This window comes from Podarcis liolepis, assembly GCF_965112155.1.
Source record: "Podarcis liolepis genome assembly, chromosome: 17".
NCBI classification, from domain to species: domain Eukaryota; kingdom Metazoa; phylum Chordata; class Lepidosauria; order Squamata; family Lacertidae; genus Podarcis; species Podarcis liolepis.
This window is the reverse complement of record NC_139571.1, coordinates 21432909-21453384: the sequence shown is the minus strand read 5'-3', so window position 1 is coordinate 21453384 and position 20476 is coordinate 21432909. Positions and strand designations below refer to the sequence as shown.

The window sequence follows — 20476 nt, the reverse complement described above, 5'->3', positions numbered from 1 at the left end:
GACTCCAGATGGTAGAGTCATCAGGTGCTATCGTGGTGCCTGGGCATCTCCACGATACGATACAACAATCTTTATTGTCATTGTCCCATACAGAACAACAGAATTGAAAAAAAAAAATCTACATAAGACATTCAAAACAAACAAGCCTGCTATCCCAGCTATACCAACCTGGTTAGCTCCCTAAAAACTCTGATACCCCATTTTAAAATACAATATACTACCATAGAGACTCCTTACGCTGCGTTTAAAACCAAAATCACATTTGGATAGAAACTGTTTCTCAGGCCTAGTCTTTATAGCCCTGTACCTTCTTCCAGAAGGCAGAAGCTGAAAGAGATCATTTCCGGGGTGTGCACTATCCTGCGCTATCTCTGCAGCTTTCTTATAGCACCTGGAAGCATAGATTTGATCCAAGGTGGGAAGAATGCACCCAATTATTCTCTCCACAGTCTTTACAACCTTGGACAGCATTCCCCCCCCCCCGACCGTGCAGTACTTGGTCGCAAGTGGCCAATAGCCTGGCACCTGGCACATTTTGAACTCCATAGACAACACTGAGCATCACCCCACACTTGCCAGTCCATTTTCCCCATCACCGGTTATTCCAAACAAGTCTGGTGAAGCAAGTTTGTTTTACAACACGCCCAGCTTCAATAACACAGTCTGAATTTGCTGCTAGGTGGCTTAATCCCACTGGAAAAGCATGGAATCCTGGAAGCACCCATCTTCTGAAATAAGCAACATCTGTGGGACGTAATCCACTGGGAGCAGTCAAATACAACATTCCTTGTTTTCCTAGAGTGGACATGCGAGGGAATGTTTGGTCCAGCCAGTCGTAAACTTCCTGTTTCCTCCTGGCTGGGACCTAACTTCCTTTGCATGTGACTAGAGGTGGGCATGACCTTACCTGTCCAGGTAACGGAAATGGACAAGGCACGCAGCATCCTCTCTCTTTCATCTTTCTTTCGTTGTGTGAGCTGGAGAGACTGCTAGCTTGCAGTCATTGGGATTATACCCCTGTATGGGGTAGATCCACATGTACTGCATATATCTGTAACTAAGTCTGCCTTCAGGGATCCATCTGTGAACTGATGTGAGTAAACTTCTTTTATATACTTTAAAACAAGATTGTGGCGTGTTTATTTTTTTTAAGAGGGATATAAGGGAACTTACCCGGAACATACAATTCAATACTGAATTGTATGATAGAGAGAGGCTTACACGAGCCTGCAACCAGCTATCCACTGTGCATGTTTAAAAAGGCAATGGAAAACTCTGCTAAGTAAAGGAACTTGCTAACACAAGTTAGGAAGGATATTAATAAACAATATACCATCTCCTGCCTCCCTGAACATTCCCACAACATCCACCTCAAACAAATTAGCCACCAGTTCAGCTTCCTATTTCTAGGTATCTCAGGGCTTTGCCTTGGGAGAAGCGTTTCTGAAAAAAGAGTTTAAGCCAGCAAATCTCAGGCAGAGAGCGTGGGGGCGGGGAAAGAAAGCAGGCACATATGCTTTCCCATATGTCCACTGCAGCGAAGTGATCCTTTTACTTCCTTGCTCCACTTTGCTTGCATTTAGGGCCTGCTACCAAGCCTCAGCTCTCTCTCTCTCTACAGGACTGTTGCAATTTGCATGACCGATCAGGGCAAATCCTCCAGAGAGCAGCTCTTCCCTAAGGGCCAGTTTCATGCTGTGTTATTATGCCGGACATAAGGGAAGCAGAAGAGCAAGTAAGAAGCGCTCAGGCCAGAAGAACTGCGCATTACATTGGTACGGTGGGGTTCTGCTGAGGAAGCAAAGCAAACTACATGCATGCCGGGCTTTCCAGACGGAAGCCGGCTGAGGGAAGCAGCTTGTAGGGACGGATGTCTGACAATGCTAGCAAAAAGTCTTCTTCGGGGAGGGAGGGGAGTTCTGATGCAAATTGGCCAGGCACGTTTGACTCAATTTCCCACACCATTTGTCTTCTTGGCAGCGACCTAGTTAAACAGATTAGCATTTTGAGCAGCCCAAAGAGTGCTACTGGCAAGTGGGGGGATGCAGAAAGGCGATGGGCATGTGGAAAGAGGCAGCAGACCACATAATACATGTTTCCATGTTTCCCATGTGCCTGTCTGTTCCCAAACTCTCCTGTGCAATGGAGAGGCCATCACAGATGCTACATACAGACTGTTCCAATCTCTTCACAGGGCCTCAGATACGATGCTTTGCCGAAGATGTTGGTTCATATGTTCAGCAGTCAGTCATCGAGTGCATAGGAGTCAGACGAGGGAAGTGAATGTCCGCAGAGAGCTTGAGCACAATCAAGTGATGTATGGGAGGGGAGGGGCAGTTTGTTCACCTTTGGTCCCCACCCTGAACTCAGCTCTCACCTGTGGCTCCTAGAACCTGTCAGCATGGGACAGTGTGGTGTAGTGGTTAAGAGCGGTGGACTCATAATCTGGTGAACCAGGTTCGCTTCCCTGCTCCTCCACATGCAGCTGCTGGGTGACCTTGGGCTAGTCACACTTCTCTGAAGTCTCTCAGCCCCACTCACCTCACAGAGTGTTTGTTGTGGGGGAGGAAGGGAAAAGGAGAATGTTAGCCGCTTTGAGACTCCTTCAGGTAGTGATAAAGCGGGATATCAAATCCAAACTCTTCTTCTTCTTCAGTAACCACATCCGGGGAAAGAAGCTTGGACTGGCCAGCGAAACTAGGTGAGGATAGCCGATGGATCTCAAACCCTTAGTGGGTTAGGGAATTCCCCTACTTGCAAAGACAGGGACCAAAAGAGGGTCCAATAGAAGGCAGTTTCTGCATGTGCTGTACAGGGAAGTGAGTGGCAGGTGTGGGGCTCATCGACCTGGGAAGGTAGCCCATCTAGGAGAACGGAAACTCTGTTCCTAAACCTCCGCTGCCTGGCAACTGGTTACATCACAGGAGTACATCACAGGTGTAACCAGGATTTTTGTTGGGGGTGGCAGGATTTTTGTGGGCCCCCCCAAATGACGTGATTGGTCAGTTAGTTATTTCAATTGTTTTACTTGATCTGGGGAGGGGCTGCTGCCCCCCATGGCTACGCCCATGACTCTTATATGAGAAAAGCTTCCGGAGTAAACCCTAAGGAAAAATCTTTACCTGCTGTTTTGCGGGACATCTTCAGGAGAAGAAAAAGCTGAGGAGTAAAATTCTGCAGGAGGGGCGCTATTGTTTTCTTTTGTTTTTGGTTTAACTATTTATTTTGTGCTTTTATTCTGTATTTTTATCTTGGGAACTGCCCTGGTATCTGCAGAAGAAGGGTGGTCCTCCTCTGAGGGTCTTCTGCTGGTTCCCTCATTGCAAGAAGTGAAGCTGCAGGGAGCCAGGCAGAGGGCCTTCTCAGTAGTGGCTCCCACCCTGTGGAACACCCTCCCATCAGATGTCAAGGAGATAAAGAATTACATAAGTTTTAGAAGACATCTGAAGGTAGCCCTGTATCAGGAGCTTTTAAATGTTTGATGTTTTATTATGTTTTATTATTTTTTTTATATGTGCTGTCCAGAGTGGCTGGGGAAACCCAGCCAGTTAGTTGGGGTATTATTATTAATCCCTACACGAATCCGGAGTGGTGTCCCTAAAATGGTTCGTGGTATCTTGTACGTCTCCTTCCAGAAACTCCTACAGTAAAGCTGGTGCCAAATGTTGTTCCTATTTCCTTTGCGCCACATCTGCTAGGCCAGGAGGGAGGGTGGGGGTCTTCATTGCAGCGCGTTTCTTCCTCTTCCGCAGTGGCGTACAGACGCGGAGCAAAAGGAGCGCAAGGGCGGAGACGAGGGGCAAGAGTTTGGGGCGAAGCGCGCGCGGCTGTGGGAAGGTGCACTTGCAACGCGCTCCTCGCTGGAAAGGCACCGTTGCCCGCCTCCCGGTCTTTAGCACAAACTGGAACATCCCCCCACCAGCAGGCGGGCTGGCTGCTTGACCTCTGCAAAAGGACAAAAGCCTTTGGCCGGGAGGGTCCGCTCTGCAAAATCTGAAGCGTTGCAAACGAGTTGATTTCTGGTGCCTCTTGCGCCGGCTCCTTTGCTGGGGCAGCTCGATCCTCTTCATAGTTCTTCATAAGGCGACTCTCCCTGTGATTTGGAGAAGACTTTTTTTCTGGAACCTTTGCTCCTTGAACTTGGAAGCTAGCCCTTAGTAGCTTCAGTGGGGACGACCGTCTCGGATCGCCCAAGGCGCGCGGGGTTCTCTCCTACTGGAGACCTTTAAGTCTGCCCTCCCCGCACACTTTGTGCCACACAACACTCCGCAACCAACTCCCTCTCTCGCCCCATGCTTCCGTTGCTGTCCCCTCCCCCCTCAACAGTATACCATTTGCAATGGCTCCTAATGCATCTCCCAGCAGCTTTGTTGATCTCTGGCCCGGGATCCAAAGCGGAGCAGCAGCAGAGAGGCCCGCGGGACTTCACGTGTAAGACTGCAAGCGCGGTAAGAGGCAGCTGCTTTTTGCAAGCCTGCCTTGCCTGCCGTCAGCGGCGGCGGCAGCGGCGCTCCTAGCAGCGGCAGAGGCAGCAGTCGGAGGACGGGGAAGCCGGCTTTACAGGAGCTGCGCGCAGAGCAATGCTGCTGGGGCGCAGAAACGGCGCGCTCCCCTGAGCCTCGCCGCGCGCGTTGCGAAGGGAAGGGCGATGCACTGAGACGCCCCTTGCAAGCGGTGCGTCGGCTGGGGGGAGTTTTGCTGCCGCTTTCCTGCCTCTTCTCTCCCCCCCTCCCCACCCCACAGCAAAGGATTCTCTTGGCAAACGGAGCTCCCTTCTCTCTCCCCCACCCTCAAGCCCAGGGAGCTCCCCCGATGACCCCGGGGACTTCGTGAAAGCCATGCGCCCCGACGACATCAACCCTCGCACCGGCCTGGTGGTGGCTTTGGTCAGCGTCGTCCTGGTGTTCGGCTTCATGTTCACGGTGTCCGGGATCAAGGGGGAGACTTTGGGGGACATCCCTCTGCTGGCCATCGGGCCGGCCATCTGCTTGCCGGGCATCGCCGCCATCGCCCTGGCGAGGAAAACCGACGGCTGCACCAAGTGGCCCGATAAGAGGGGGCGCCCGCCTTGCGGTGGCTGCTGCTGCTGCCGCAAGAAGCCCCGAGACAAAGACGTGCTGGAGCTGCTGAGGACCCCGTCGGACCTGGAGTCTGGCAAGGGCAGCTGCGACGAGCTGGCCAAGAAAGCCTATGGAGCCAAGGACAGGAAGGGGAGCTCCCGAGGAGGAGAGGACGGCTTCTCTACTTGCACGACCATCACCACCTCCGCCGCCGTCGGGGAGGGCAGGGGCTCTCTGCACAAAGCGGAGCAGGAGGAAAAGCTGAGATACTTGGAAAACTGCTGCCCGGAGATGCCTGGGAATGTCTTGGGGGCCGGAGCCACCCTTTTCAGTGCCTTAGAGGAGGAGAAGCAGCAGCAGCAGGAAGGATCTCCCGTCTTCGAAGGGGCCCCCGCGCTCCCGGGCGCAGAGGACACCGTTTCCGTGGCCCCTCTGAACAGCATCATCGTCTGTTCCTACAAGGACAGCAGCCCTTACGACAGGTACTGTTGCTATATAAACCCCAGCGAGGAAATCAGCTCGGATCACGAGACGATAGTTTGAAAAGACTTGGTGGACGGGTCCTCTTTCTCCCCTCCCCTCTTTTTTATTTTTTAAAAAAAGACTTTGACGAATGGGCGGTGTTGTTCGGAGCAAGTAATGAAGGAACCCTCCCAGCAGCCGGCTCTTTTAAAACAAAAATAATAACTGGTAACAATAGTAATAATAGTAATAATAATTAATAATAATAATATTGGCTGGATTTGCACTGCATGGGACAATTCTCATAGCTATTAACTAACTTTTTTCTAAACCCCAACAGCCTGGTATGTGACTGATACTCAAACCTTTTGTGCCTGGGAAATCAAACTTTATTTAGTTATTATTTTCGGTTTCTTGTTAAAAGTAATAATAAGCATGTTTCAGGAGAATCAGTCTTTTCTACCATGATTTGTCAGCTGGGGGTGTGTGCGTTGCCAAACCTTGCAGGGATGGGGGGGGGGGCTGGCGGAGTGGGTGGGGGATACTCTTGCTGCTCAAAAGTAAAGCAGAAATCAAATGCCAGGAGTGCTTCTTGGAAGCGCAAGATATTCAGAGTTCTGCCTCTTCCACTGACTTCTGAAAGCACTGATAAAGAGGCCGGGTGCAGTTCGATGTTTTCTTCCGTCTGGTAAAATGGGGCAGAGGGTGGGGAGAATCAGGCTGGCCCTAAGTTTTCAGTTTTGGGTGCAGTAAGTTGCCTATTTAATGTGCTCTTGTATTCTCACTGCCTGGTGAGGAAAGAGGCGCTTGAGGGATTTTCCGCGCCGTGTGCCAAAATCAAGTGACCATCCTTCGGAATGTTGGGCACGCACTTCCTTACACCAAGTCAGGCCATTGGTCTGTCTAGCTCAGTGCTGTTGACCCTGATTGGCTGCAGCTGCCCAGGGTTTCAGACTGGGGTGTCTCCTCACCCGGCCTGGAGATACCGTGGCATGCAGCCACTGATCTACTGCCCTTCTACAATGTACTACACACATTGACTTGTAGGGGGCGCCACTTGCTGCTCTGCCTCAGGCGGCAAAACACCTTGGCCCGGCCCTGTCATTTTTACCATCGTATGGATCAGGCAGGGAACTTCAGACAGCCCAGCAGGGGCATTGTGTCAAATAAATTTGACCCATGACGATCTTGGAGACTGAGAACCATTTTTAACAGCCAAGACAGTTGGTGGGAGTAAGGAGTCTGTATACACATTACCGTTTTCTAGTGTACCTGTGGTCCAGAGCTATCCTGTTTGTTTGTTTGTTTGAGAAATGTGGCTGTTTGTTGCATTTCCCTTTTCAAACCAACTTCAGTCCGTCAGGAAAATCTAAGCCACATGCGCAATTAAGCTGAGATGTAGAAGACAGCGCATGCGCAGATGGCAACTTCGTGAATAGGAGTTTGGGGAGGGGGGTTGCAGGGGTGGGGAACCCAACAGGTAAAGACATCCCCGTCCCTTCTCAGGTGTGTACAACAACATGCAAAGGCGACTTGAAACACAGCAAGGCGGGGTAGGAAATGACCTCACTGCGTTTTAAGTTCCTAATGTGTACTCAGCCTAAGAGAAATACAGTTAACTCCAGCAGCACGGTTACTCGGGCTGAAATCCTATGCACACTTTCCTGGGTGTAAGTCCCATTGAACTCAGTGGAGCTTACGTCTTGGGTTGTAATTTATAGAATTGCTCTGACAAGGTGGAAACATGATTCCCCCTTTTTACTTTTTGGTGTGTGTGTCTGCTTTTAATAACCCATCATGGGTTTGCAACTATTTTCCCCCTTTGTTGAATATTCAGTATAGTTTAAGTGTTATGTCATTGTTCTGTTGCACTGATATCTGGGGGGGGGGGGGAGCTGCGGGGGAGAGAGAATGCTATCCTTTTTTTTTCAATGCAAGATTTCTAGTGAAATTGATCTGAAGTGTAGTGTAAGTAGCTTACGACTGGACAGCACCGCTGGTATTGACAGCACACCTGATTTTGACTTTAAAAGGCATATAGGGACAGGTGGGAAAGCTTTTGAGAGTCTGGAAAAGGGTTTTGGAAATGCGAATGGATGCTTCTTTTTGACAAGTTATTGTTCATGGAGGGGGAGGAATATAAACATATTTCAAAGGCCATATTAATATGCCGTCTTAATGGTGGCAATTTTAAAATCTGAATAAAACAAAACCCTGTGTTATGGTCCTCTGTTTTCAGCATTCACTGTGACTACTTTGAATGTATATACATACAGTGGTACCTCGGGTTACAAACACTTTGGGTTACGTGTTTTCAGGTTGCGGACCGCGGGAAACCCGGAAGTACCAGAAAGGGTTACTTCCGGGTTTCGCCGCTTGCGCATGCGCAGAAGACCAAATCACGCTTTGTGCATGTGCAGAAGCGCCAAATCGCGTCACACACATGTGCAGACGTGGCGCTGCAGGTTACGAACGCTGCGGGTTGTGGATGTGCCTCCATCATGGATTACGTCTGCAACCTGAGGTTCCACTGTATATATATAGCCAGATTCCTTCCCCATTGCCCTGTCCTGAAGACTAATTGATTGTAAAATTATTGCTGGTGGTTTTGTTTGTTTGTTTTCTCCCACAGCTCAATCCCATCTTCCCTTCCCTTTCTCAATGCATTTGACAAACTGGCCAGTGAATCAAATGCTGTTAGAGTAATATCCCTTCTTCCTCCCCTCATATGCTTCAGATATGCTGAATCCATCTTTTTTTCTTTTTAGGGCACGATATGTATTATTCAGTCTACATCGTATTCACTCACACCACTTCTTTTTAAAACAGAATCCATTTTTAAACCCTTTTTCAGAGTGGAGAGAAAGAGGAGATTGGTTAGTGACGTCACTGGTCTTCTGCCAATCTGTGCTGTGCACGGTATGCTGAACTCAGAACTTCTCTCTCCCTGAAGCTCAGTCCAGAGGAGAAACAAAACATGGCGAGCGCCCCTCTGCAGGAAGCTTGCCATTAGAATCATGTATGTGTATACACATGCTAGAGGTGGTATGTGGAATTCACTGCCACAAGATTTGCTAGGATTAAATGAGTCAAGGGCTATCAATGTCTGTGATTGCTTTCAGGCCTTTTGGAGACACGGGGCAGTATATAAACAAATGCTAGCTGCTGAGGGAAAGGTCTCATGCTCATGCCTTTTTTGTGATATTCCAGAGATACCAGGCTGGTTAGAGCTGGGAACAGGACGCTGGGCTAGGTGGAACTTGGTCTAATCCATTCGTGGGTTCTCTTAAAGAAAATGTGACTGCACTTATGGAATGGCCGGGCACTTGGCTCTAAGATCAGTTCTTATCCAAATCAATGGCTGAAGCTCTGCTCCAGTAGTAGTTTCCACAGCAGAAGAAGACATGTCTCCTTCAGAATTGTACCTCTTCAGTAGAATAATCTGGGGAATAGGGAAGGAGATAACTGAATAACCTGGATAAAAAAATATGACACGTTCTGTTCTAAAACCAGTGGCATCATCCATCCTAAACAGCTCACTTGGTTACCGTGAGTTGCTGATAACACCAAGATTGCAGGTTTGATCTCCTTTTTGGGACAGCTGTACAGGTGCAGGGGGGGCCGGCCGCACCGGGCGCAACATCTGGGGGGCGCGCGCTCGCACACGCAGCTCTCTGCCCCTACCTGGCTCACTCACTCTCTCTCACTGCAGTGCTGGCTGTGCGAATCCGATCCGAGCCGCTGGGTCGCCGCCCACTGTGGAGGGGGTGGGTGCCAGGCGTGCGGTGCGGAGAGAGAGCGAGGGACTATCTGGGGGAGGGACAGTGCAGCGGCCGCCCAGCGCAGCGCTGAGCGCGGGAGAGAACCACACCAGACCAGACCAGGCAGCAGCAAGAAGAAGCTGGCAGCGGCGGCAGGTTAGGGGTTAGGGGGCGCAAATTACTTGCCTTGCCCCGGATTAGGGGGCGCAAATTACTTGTCTTGCTGACAACCCACGCTACGCCGCTGCAGCTGTATATTCCAGGGGTTTGGGCTAGATTATGCTCAGCATGCTTTCCAATTCTACAATTCAGTGATTCCATGACAACAGAGCAATTTTAGGCCCCTTTGGTTTCAGTGGGTGTATTGAGCATGTTTCTCAATCCTTCCAGTTGAAGACTGTGAGGTTCAAAAGAGCTTAACTTTGCCTTGGCTGTTCACCTGGGTATCCACCCCTCCCTCCAGGTAACGTTAAGGAAATTGTCAGCTAGAGTATTCGCACAAGGTGGGCTGTGTGCATCGATTCAGTTATCATTTGTCGCCATAGCAATGGAAGCAGGAACTTTCTGATGACTCAGCATAAAACATGTCGCTTGGAGGACCTCTCAAAGCCTGCAGGGAATGAGTCAGCAAAACCTATGTACATTACGTCTCCGTATCATATGTGCAATACTGTACATGTACCAATATCTGATTTGGGATTTTATATGTGTTATATATTTAATCTATGCAGGATGCCTTTCAAGGGTTAATTGTGAGGAACAATATATTCAATAAATCCAGAGTAATTTGTACGTCCTGGGCTTTCCTTTGTAAGTTTGTCCATGCTTCGTTTCTGTGGCTGATTGCGCAGCTCTGAAAAGCCTCAGAGTTTTAAGAAAGAAAGAAAGAAAAATATCTGTACGAGCTCTTGTTTTCATCATACATAATTTACTCCAGACCGCTTGATCGCCCAACCCTCCATTGAAGGCTTGGGATAATTCTGCAGAAAACTGACTTCTGATTTTTCCACGGAGAGAGAGAGAGAGAGAGAGAGAGGGTTTGGCTGGGCGACTCTCACACATGTGATGCTATCTAGCAGATAGACAGAAGTCCTCGGGCTCCTTCAGGGCCGTCTCATTTTTGGAAACATTGTTACCGACAGTTATTTCAAAGGGAATTATCAAAGGGAGAGATGATGCTTTTCATTAGGGGTGTGAACTTTTCCTAACTTGCTCACCATAAAATTGTACAGCCATTTAGAGGGAAAAGCAGGGCAGAGTGAGACATTTACTCATCATTTGAAGGCTCGCAGCAGACAGCTGCATAGACCAGACCAAGTTCACTAAGCAGCGTTTTACAGGTTACGATACGATACAATAATCTTTATTGTCATTGTCCCATACAGAACAACAAAATTGAAAATCTACACCAGACATTCAGAAACCAACAAGCCTGCTACCCCGGTTATCCCAGCCTGGTTAGCTCCCTAAAAACTCTGATACCCCATAGTTATACACAATATACTTCCACAGAGACTACCTTAAAAAGGTAAAGGGACCCCTGACCATTAGGTCCAGTCGTGGCTGACTCTGGGGTTGCGGCGCTCATCTCACTTTATTGGCCGAGGGAGCCGGCTTACAGCTTCCGGATCATGTGGCCAACATGACTAAGCCGCTTCTGGCAGACCAGAGCAGCGCACAGAAACGCCGTTTACCTTCCCGCCGGAGTGGTATCTATTTATCTACTTGCACTTTGATGTGCTTTCGAACTGCTAGGTTGGCAGGAGCAGGGACCAAGCAACGGGAGCTCACCCCGTCGCAGGGATTCAAACCACCGACCTTCTGATCGGCAAGTCCTAGGCTCTGTGGTTTAACCCACAGTGCCACCTGCGTCCCAGAGACTACCTTACACTGCATTTAAAACCAAAATCACATTTGAATAGAAACTGTTTCTCAGGTGGCTAGTCCTAGTCTTTATAACCCTGTACCTTCTTCCAGAAGGCAAAGGCTGAAAGAGATCATTTCCGGGGTGCACACTATCCTGCACTATCTCTGCAGCTTCATCCATTCACCTGCAGGTTCACCCAAGGTTCATTTGGTGCCAACCTTTGCCCAGAGGAAGAGAGGTCGTCCATATCTGAGCTCCAGTGTTACAAACTCAGATAGATTAGCTAATCACCAAATGGCACCTTTAACCTCGGTTCTGGTCACCACTACTGAATGCCTAGGCACTTTTTTAAAAAAAGGGAATTATTATTATTAATTTCATTTCTACACCACTTTATATTTCAAAGAAAGCATCTCAAAGCAGTTGACATTGGATTAAAACATCAAATTATTTGATTAAAACATCAAATGAAACAATCCAGAATAAAACAAATTCAAGTTTTAAGGGAAATAGTTCAGATCCTTCTCTAAGGGACATTTGGCTTTCCCCATATTTATTTGCCTACTTAATTTATATAGCTGCCCCAGAAGTACTCTAGGAGTAGCGGTTAAAAGTTTTGGACTAGGACCTGGGAGATGAAGGTTCAACTCCTCACTCACTGAGTGACCTTGGAGGGAGTCACCATATCTTAGCCTTTACAGTTGGCTGAAGGGAGAACGAAAAAAAAGATTGGTGCAGGGGTAAGGCAGTTATGGTTAATGAATAAAATAAATAAATTACCGTATGTTTCGCTCCATAAGACACACTTTTTCCTCCTAAAAAGGGGGAATGTCTGTGCCTCTTATGGAGCGAATGTGTGGGTCCATCGTTGGTTCCCTTTCTGGCCCCGCCCCCTTGCCCAGGCCTCCATTGTTAAATGTTCTGCAGACGGAGGCTGTTTGTTTCCTCAGCGACATGTGACTGGTTGATTAGATTACAGTGGTACCTCAGGTTACATACGCTTCAGGTTACAGACTCCGCTAACCCAGAAATAGTACCCCGGGTTAAGAACTTTGCTTCAGGATGAGAACAGAAATCATGCTCTGGCGGCGCGGCGGCAGCAGGCGGCCCCATTAGCTAAAGTGGTGCTTCAGGTTAAGAACGGACCTCCGGAATGAATTAAGTACTTAACCCGAGGTACCACTGTATCTGTCTGGAAACTGTAGAAACGGCTCCCTTTCCTTTCCTAAAGAAGCTGCAGAACTGTGAGTTGAACCCCATAAAAACAGGATTTTTTCCCTTTGCAAAGTAAGCTCCATAACTTTGAGCTGATCTTCAAAAAACCAGGGCTTTTCCCCTTTGCAAAAGAAGCTGCACAACTCTGAGCTGATCCTCAAAAAAATGGGGCTTTCCCCCTTTCCTCCTCTAAAAACTAGGTGCGTCTTATGGTCCGAAAAATACGGTAGTTTAATGGTTGCATGGGGGTGTTTTCTCCTCCGTTAACACCAAGTGGCAAGTTAGGCATCCCTCCTGAAATCACTGTAACTGCAAGTCCTGGCCAAATTATTCCCTGGTTGAAAGCTAGATCTGCCAGTTAACAAAACTGTACTGTTCATCTCCTCTCCTCTTGGTTCCTACCTGTCTTTAGATAGGAAGCTTTTGGACACACAGACTGGATCTGTTTTCTCTGCTCCTTCTTAAACTCCAAGGTAGCCCCAAGGCTTCAGGTGCAGCCTCAAGTGGTTTAGGATGTCTCAGAACACCAGATCCTTCAAGTTTCCCTGTTTTCCAGGGACAGCCCTGGATTTACAGAAGCCGTCCCGGTTTCTGATTTGATCCCAGAACGTCCCGCTTTTCCTTAGATGTCCCTATTTTCATCAGAGAAATGTTGGAGCATATGGAATTATGCAACCCATAAGCCAAGGAGATAAGTAATTATACAACCTTTAGAAGACATCTTAAGGAAGCCCTGTTATAGGGAAGTTTTTAAAAAAATGTTTAATGTTTTATTATTAAACTGAGGTCCAGCTCCGAGGGTCTTCTGGCGGTTCCCTCCCTGCGAGAAGTGAAGCTACAGGGAATCAGGCAGAGGGCCTTCTCGGTAGTGGTGCCCGCCCTGTGGAACGCCCTCCCTTCAGATCTTAAGGAGATGAGTAATGATATAACTTTTAGGAAACATCTGAAAGCAACCCTGTACAGTTGAACAGCTTAGTTCTCGAACGTTTTGGCTCCCAAACGCCACAAACCCAGAAGTGACTGTTCTGGTTTGTGAACTATTTTTTGAAGCCAAATTTCTGATGGGACTTTGGTTTCTGAATGTTTTGGAAGTCAAACAGATGAGGTATTATTCAGATGGATGAGGTATTAGCAGTGGCGTAGCGTGGGTTGTCAGCACCCGGGGCAAGGCAAGTAATTTGCGCCCCCTAACCCGTGGATTTGCGCCCCCTAACCCCCAGATGATGCGCCCGGTGCGGCCGGCCCCCCCTGCACCCCCCACGCTACGCCACTGGGTATTAGTAGTAGTAGTAGTAGTAGATGGTGATGATGATGGAATAGGACATCCCTATTTTCATCAGAGGGCGTGGAACACATCTCCTTCACCTCAGAAGACCCCAAACCACCCCAAGCCTGTCCAATCCAGTGCTTTCCATTCCAGCTTTTTTTCTTCTCACTCTCTTTTCTCTTGCTCCTTCCTTGAATAGAATGAAGGTACAGATGCCCACATTTTAAAAAATGCATCTATACTGCAACACATATGAAGGGCACACACCTATAAAAAGCTCCACCATGGAAACTAGTTGAAGGGTGGTTATAAATCCCCCAAAATAACAAGCAAATTGCAAATTTAAAAATAATAATTTTGTGTTTTAAGATGCATGCAAGCAGAGGCCAAGTCCTTTCCTATTCACTGCTCACAAATATTTTGGACACATGTTGCACTTTCTCTGTCAACTCAGTGTATCAGATACGTGTATGTTTGGTTATCCAGTATTGGCGCCCAAGCATAGCCTAAAGAGCAACCCTTTCACCGAGTTTATTAATGAGGTTCGTTAAATAATTTTTTATTGTTTTTCACAATTTAATTCCACATTAACCTCAGTAAAAAAAGAACATTTAATATTACTAAGGTTTGGGCTCTCCCTTTATTCTCTCTTTTTTCATTTCCCTGGTATGTGCTGGCAGAGTGGGCAGGAGGTTGGGACCATCAATATCGAGTCCCTTATCCCTCACTGCTGGAAATCTAGGTAGGTGGCAATCAGCTTTAATTTACAAACTGGAAGCTGATCTGGTCTGCAAAATTCTATGTATGGGAGTCGGCATTACCTGTTACAATGAAGAAGAAAGCCATGACAGGCACATTATCTCTCTCTGTGTGTTGCCTGCTGCTTCATCCGGAACAGATCGTTGGAATGGGATGAGCGTTGTTCAAAGACTTCGGCTCTTTAATTGGGAAACCCAATGTTACTGAGGATGGCAGGAGCTACAGCCGAAGAACATCGGGTTCCCCAATTAAACACTCTTCATGTTGGCTGTGGTGTTCCTATGGGTCATTCTGTTCCTAAATGCTTCTGAGGGCAGCCAGGCTACCACTTCAAACAGCAGCAAGTGCATATACTGTTGTAAGCTTGGGGACTCATCTAGGTGTCACCTGAGGGGTCCTTCAAAGCCTTGGGACTACTGCAATGTGCTCTACGTGGTTCTACCTTTGAAGGTGACCCAGAAACTACAACTAATCCAGAATGTGGCAGCTAGACTGCTGACTGGGAGTGGCCGGCAAGACCATATAACACCGGTCCTGAAAGATCTACATTGGCTCTCCGAGTACAGTTCAAAGTGTTGGCGGTTTAAAGCCCTCGGCCCTGTATACCTGAAGGAATGTCTCCACCCCCATTGTTCAGCCCGGACACTGAGGTCCAGCTCTGAGGGCCTTCTGGTGGTTCCCTCACTGCGAGAAGTGAGGTTACAGGGAACCACACAGAGGGCCTTCTCGGTAGTGGCACCCACCCTGTGGAACGCCCTCCCATCAGATGCCAAGGAAATAAACAACTATCTGACTTTTAGAAGACATTTGAAGGCAGCTCTGTTTAGGGAAGTTTTTAATGTTTGATATTTTATCGTGTTTTTAATATTTTGTTGGGAGCCGCCCAGAGTAGCTGGGGAGGCCCGACCAGATGGGCGGGGTATAAATAATAATTTATTATTATTATTGGTTGAAAAGTGGAGGTTTGGTCGAGAGAGTTTTAATGGACAAATCAGAACCGCCATTACTTCTACGGCCCTGGTGGAGTGGCCATCAAATGTTCTTTAAGGAGATGTCTCAGTCAACAGGCAATTATGAAAAGAAAGACCCTTTTGGGAATCAAAGCTCAGATTTCCTCCCTACTCCACAGGCTCAAGATCAGTATGAAGGAAGAATAGCTAGTCTCATCTTGAATTAGCTTGAGAAGAGATGGATGCTTTTGACTTGCTTGTTGGGCTGAACCCAAAGATATGGCTTTGTGGGATGGGCTCTCAAATCCGAAAAGGAGACCAAGATCTGTTAAGAGTGACAATTCTGTGAGCGATTGTTAGGGGCTGTGCCACAGCTTGCTCCACTCACCAACCCAAGGGTGGAGGAAGGGGGGGGTGCAGTGGGGGCGGGCTGCCCTGGGTGTCACCACAGAGGGGGGTGACAAAATACGATACGATAATCTTTATTGTCATTGTCCCATACAAAACAACGAAATTGAAAAATCTACACCAGACATTCAAAAACGAACAAGCCTGCTATCCCAACTATCCCAGCCTGGTTAGTCCCCTAAGAACCCTGATACCCCATAATTGAATACAATATACTCACATAGAGACTACCTTACACTGCATTTAAAACCAAAATCGCATTTGGATAGAAACTGTTTCTCAGGTGGCTAGTCCTCATCTTTATAACCATGTACCTTCTTCCAGAAGGCAAAAGCTGAAAGAGATCATTTCCAGGGTGCGTACTATCCTGCGCTATCTCTGCAGCTTTCTTATGACACCTGGAAGCATAGATTTGATCCAAGGTGGAAAGAGTGCACCCAATTATTCTCTCCGCAGTCTTTACTACCCTGGACAGCATTGTTTTTCCGCTGATGTGCAGCTCCCAAACCACACGCACAGACCATAAGTTAATACACTCTCAATAGTACAATAGTAAAATGCCATCAACAGGTCCTTTGAGAGATTGTTTTTCCAGAGGATTCTCAGAAAATATAACCTCTGCTGTGCTCTCTTCATCAGGTCAGCACTCACTGTGGGGCCTGCAGCCACATGTCTCTCCTGCGAGTGACGCGGTGGCTTGGGGAAGGATTTTTTGCCCCACCCCAAAATTTACAGAAATTACTGTGACAAACTATGTACTTATTACATTTATTTATTATTTGTATACCGCCCTTCATCTGAAGATCACAGGGCCATTTGCAACATAAAAATACAAACTACAAAATGAAAATGCAAAATACATAATAAAGCAAAAGAAATCGATAACCTCCCCTCCCACAGATTATTTTAAAGGCCATAGAGTGTTAATCAGTCAAACACTTCAGCTTAAAAGTGCTGCCAATGTCAGATTCTTATTCTTATTTATATTTATTAGTCACCTCACAAAATAATTTCTCTAGCTCAATACACATCAAATATAAAACAAGGTTAAAATGCAAAAGAAAATAATACTGTCAATTACACATGAAATATAAAACCAGCAGAAAAAAATAAAACAAATACTAGCTATAGCAACAAAACATTTAATACAGAAAAACAGAGATTGCAAAGAAACAACTTATGTAACATTCTAGGGGCTGCTTGGGGACTGCAGCTAACAGGCAATGGTATTGTTGTTAATCCTTTCCCTGTGTCTTTTCCTCACTGAAAACCCCCCTTCAAAGTTGCTATTTGTCCCCAAAGGGAAGCTGCAATGTATCCCCATGGCAGCTTTTCTTTCTGGGCAAATAATAGCTTTGAGATGGTTTTGGATAGAAGGGCCTGGACAGCCACATGCAGCCCCTGAGTCTGAGATCTCCCACCCACGGCATGGCTTGAATGAGGCTTGAAGAATTCATAGATTCTTTTTGTATATAAGGAAAAGATTTGTGATGTGGCTGTTGGTCACCAAAGAGGACATTGTGCTATGCAGACAGAGGCAGAATACCTCTGAGTATTGAATGAGGAGAGGACCATGTTGGGAAATAGATTGAGGATTAAATCTGTAGATTTAGATCTAAACTTCCTATCCCACGTGTGTGGAAGAAATACAAAACAATATGACTGTGAAGCCTTTTTAGCAGATTAAAATACTTTTTAGTTTGGCAGCTTATTAAAGTTTAGTAATAAGGCAGCTATATCTTTTTATCCCCTTCTGTTTGTGGTCTGCTGACCAACTCCTTTTCACCCTTGTTGCAGAGAATGAGCCATGCGTTTTTAGTAAGATCAATGGGGAAAGGGTTTACTTACATTTCAGTGCAAGCAGCAAATAGAGCAAAGTAGCGTGCAGAAAAATACTTCTAAGTTACAGCGAAATAAAAGTTGGGAGTCTTTGCTAACATGGCTGAAGGCAGGAGTTTTAGTCATGCACGTCTGGTCAGCTTGGAAACATCGTGAAAAGAGAGTCTTCTTACAGGAAGAAGGAAATATAAAGGATTGTCTCCTTTGTTAGAGAGCTCCTGCCCAGAGGAGGCAAAGGAAGTGACCACACACAGAGGGTCCTCTCTAGGACGTTCAAGAACTCTCCATGTACTAGCTCTGTGTTTGTCTAGCAAAACATGCTTTTCTAATTTGGCTGCAAACCCCACAGGCCAGCAGGAGTGGGTTGTCGTGCTCATGTCCCTTATTCATTTGGCTTATGACAAAAAAGAAGAAGTCTCCAAGCAATTTATAAGAGCCAAAACACACAAAACGATACATTTCAATAATAAAACCACTCCAATAACCCACAGATATTTGGTGGGGCAGGTATTTGAAACAAAATGCTAGGCTTAAAGGTCAGGTCCAAAAGGACTCTTATCGCCTTGATGTGAGAGAAGGGGAGAGGAATTTACCAGGGCAGGAACTTGAATAATATCCCAAGGCAGGATTGAATCCATGACAGTTCTGTAACATGAGAGATTATCCAGCATTACAAGCACTTATGAACGGAAGCAAAACAAAACAAAAACTCAGCGACTATGTATGAACGAAAGAGTGCTTGTGGAAAGGAGCCCCGCTTTACTTCAGAGACACCACAGCCAGTGTGTCCTAAATTCCACGATGAGTCAGAGTGCTTGAGGTTCTCACTAAAAAGAAAGCGAAAAGCATTGTGTGCCAAAAAGGGACCCAGCATCACTGAGGTGCTTCTAACAGGCACAGCAAAACAAAGAATGCTGATGGGCAACCAGACAAATGAGACAGCACAGGCTTCCTATTCCCCCCTTCCATCTATTTTCTCCGTATCCACCTGGCTTACCATGTTTACACATATAGCTGTAGCAGAGGGTGGACAATGAAAAGCTTATTTCAAACTTGCAAACCTTTCAATCCCCCCCAGAAGGTTCTCGACTCAAGAGCACTGAAGATTATACCATATGTGATTCCTCTCTGAACCATTTCTTAAACAGTGTCAGTAAGAGACCTCAAGAATAGTGCCTTGCCGGTTTCTAAGCAAAATGCTGTTTTTCTGCATCATCTCCTGTTTCCACTTTTTGGAAGGGGAATTTTCTCCTTCACTAGATCCCTATTTGCGTGCTCACATGTGATTGCAATCATGTGGAATGGGTGGGTGAGGCTGGCTGGCAGCCGTGGGTCGGAAGGGTGATCTGAAGAGGGGGCCTGCTCCAGGCACACAGTGGTCAAACCATGGTTTTAAACCATTTCCTGCCCCCAATTCACTACCATTTGTGCCATCCAAAGTGTGCATCCCCCTTATTAGGTGGTGCAGTGATCCTGATTGTGGTACGTCAGAGGTCTGTGAATTTAGTAACAACAACAAATAACACTTAGCACAAAGTTTGCCTTGCAGACAAGATTCAAGCAGGGTTTCCGACCCTGGTTTGTTGGCCCTGAATAAACCATGGTTTGTGGGCAGGCCTAATTTCACCTAATGTCTGAAAACAGCCAGTGTCAGGGTTTGCAAGCCTACAACGGTGTCTATTTTCTTCATATCGCTAATGAGGACCTCCCTTTTGGAGAAGAGAACTTAGATGCTTCTTGCTTACAGTTTCCTTTGGGGTGTATAAAGACTGTGACCACGGAGAAAGTACATGGTGGGATTTTTGTATGGCGGGGTTGAAAGCTGGTCATTTTATATAACACCTGGGATGATACTGCAAGTACTTTGGTTAAGAGTCTGAGAGGTTGTAGAAGGGCTTAGAGCTTTCTTTTGAGTTGCGCTAGACTTCTTTCCTTCCAGCCAATATGTTATCATGTCACCTTTCCCCTAGAAAAAAACATAATTGTACAATTCATCAATGGTGTCAGCAATACTTTACACCTGAGAGCAAATACCAGCACTAAAATAGAGGCAAGGCTAGCCCCGCCCCCCATTGCTTTATTTCAATTGCACTAGAGCAGGGATCTCCAACAGGTCGACCGTGATCTACTGGTAGATCCTGGGAGGTTTTGGTAGATCACGGTTGATCGCTGGGCCTCTTTCCTTACCGCCCCCTTGCCCCGCCCTCCATTGTCGCACAATCTACAGAACGGAAGACAGAGTTTACTCATTGAGGCTCTTTGTCTCCCTAGCAATTTGTTGGTGTGTGGCTGTTCCTCTTTCTCCCCTCAAACCCTTAAAAACGGGGCTTTCCTCCTCCTTAAAAAAGGCTCAACATCTTTGAGCTGAACCCCCCCCCCAAACAGGGCTTTCCTTCCCCAGAAAAGGTTAACAACTTTGACCTGTACTCCATTTTTAATGAGCAGGGCTGCGATTCAAGATCTGTTCTCAAAGTGGGCCAAAATGCCATCCTTTTCAATGGACACCATTGTGTTTTGCTCAGTTTGGAATGGAACCACCCCTCTCTCCCCCCTTTTTAAATTTTGTGCACTGGAACCAAGTGTTTCTGTTTTGAGGGTACTGTTCTGAGGTTTCAATTTTGGGTGAAATACATGCAGTGGTGTAGCATGGGGTGGGGTGGGGCGTGAAGGCACAGGGCAGTTGGTCCGGGAGAAAAAAATCAGCACCCAGTGCTGCCCCAATGCAGCTGTGCACTTCCTTCACTGGGTTCCATTGAAAATGGCTTCTCCATGTGAACCAGGAAGTGACCTCTTTAGACAATGGAACGACTCTTCTCTTCTTATCTCTGCAGCTGCAATGTCCTGGGTGAGGCAGATGCTGTTATGCAGTTGAATGTGCATGAGCATCC

General features: G+C 47.0%; 2 protein-coding genes across 2 annotated transcripts in view; one reads left to right on the top strand and one right to left on the bottom strand.

Annotated features, from left to right (window-relative positions):
• The first annotated feature begins 3661 nt into the window (after positions 1 to 3661).
• On the top strand, positions 3662 to 5971 carry TMEM215 (transmembrane protein 215). The gene has a single exon (XM_083481276.1). It carries the CDS (start codon positions 4839 to 4841, stop codon positions 5601 to 5603), a length of 765 nt encoding a protein of 254 aa, XP_083337402.1. The 5' UTR covers positions 3662 to 4838; the 3' UTR covers positions 5604 to 5971.
• A 9841-nt stretch (positions 5972 to 15812) lies between these two features.
• The window catches only part of LOC310697158 (atrial natriuretic peptide receptor 1-like), a gene marked incomplete at its 5' end in the record, with an annotated part of 49193 nt that continues 44529 nt past the window's right edge, over positions 15813 to 20476 (bottom strand). The window contains 2 exons of the mRNA XM_083483477.1: positions 15813 to 18415; positions 19379 to 19554. Of these exons, the coding sequence (XP_083339603.1) occupies positions 19420 to 19554 (135 nt within the window). The 3' untranslated portion in view covers positions 15813 to 18415; positions 19379 to 19419. The remainder of the gene's footprint in view (positions 18416 to 19378; positions 19555 to 20476) is intronic.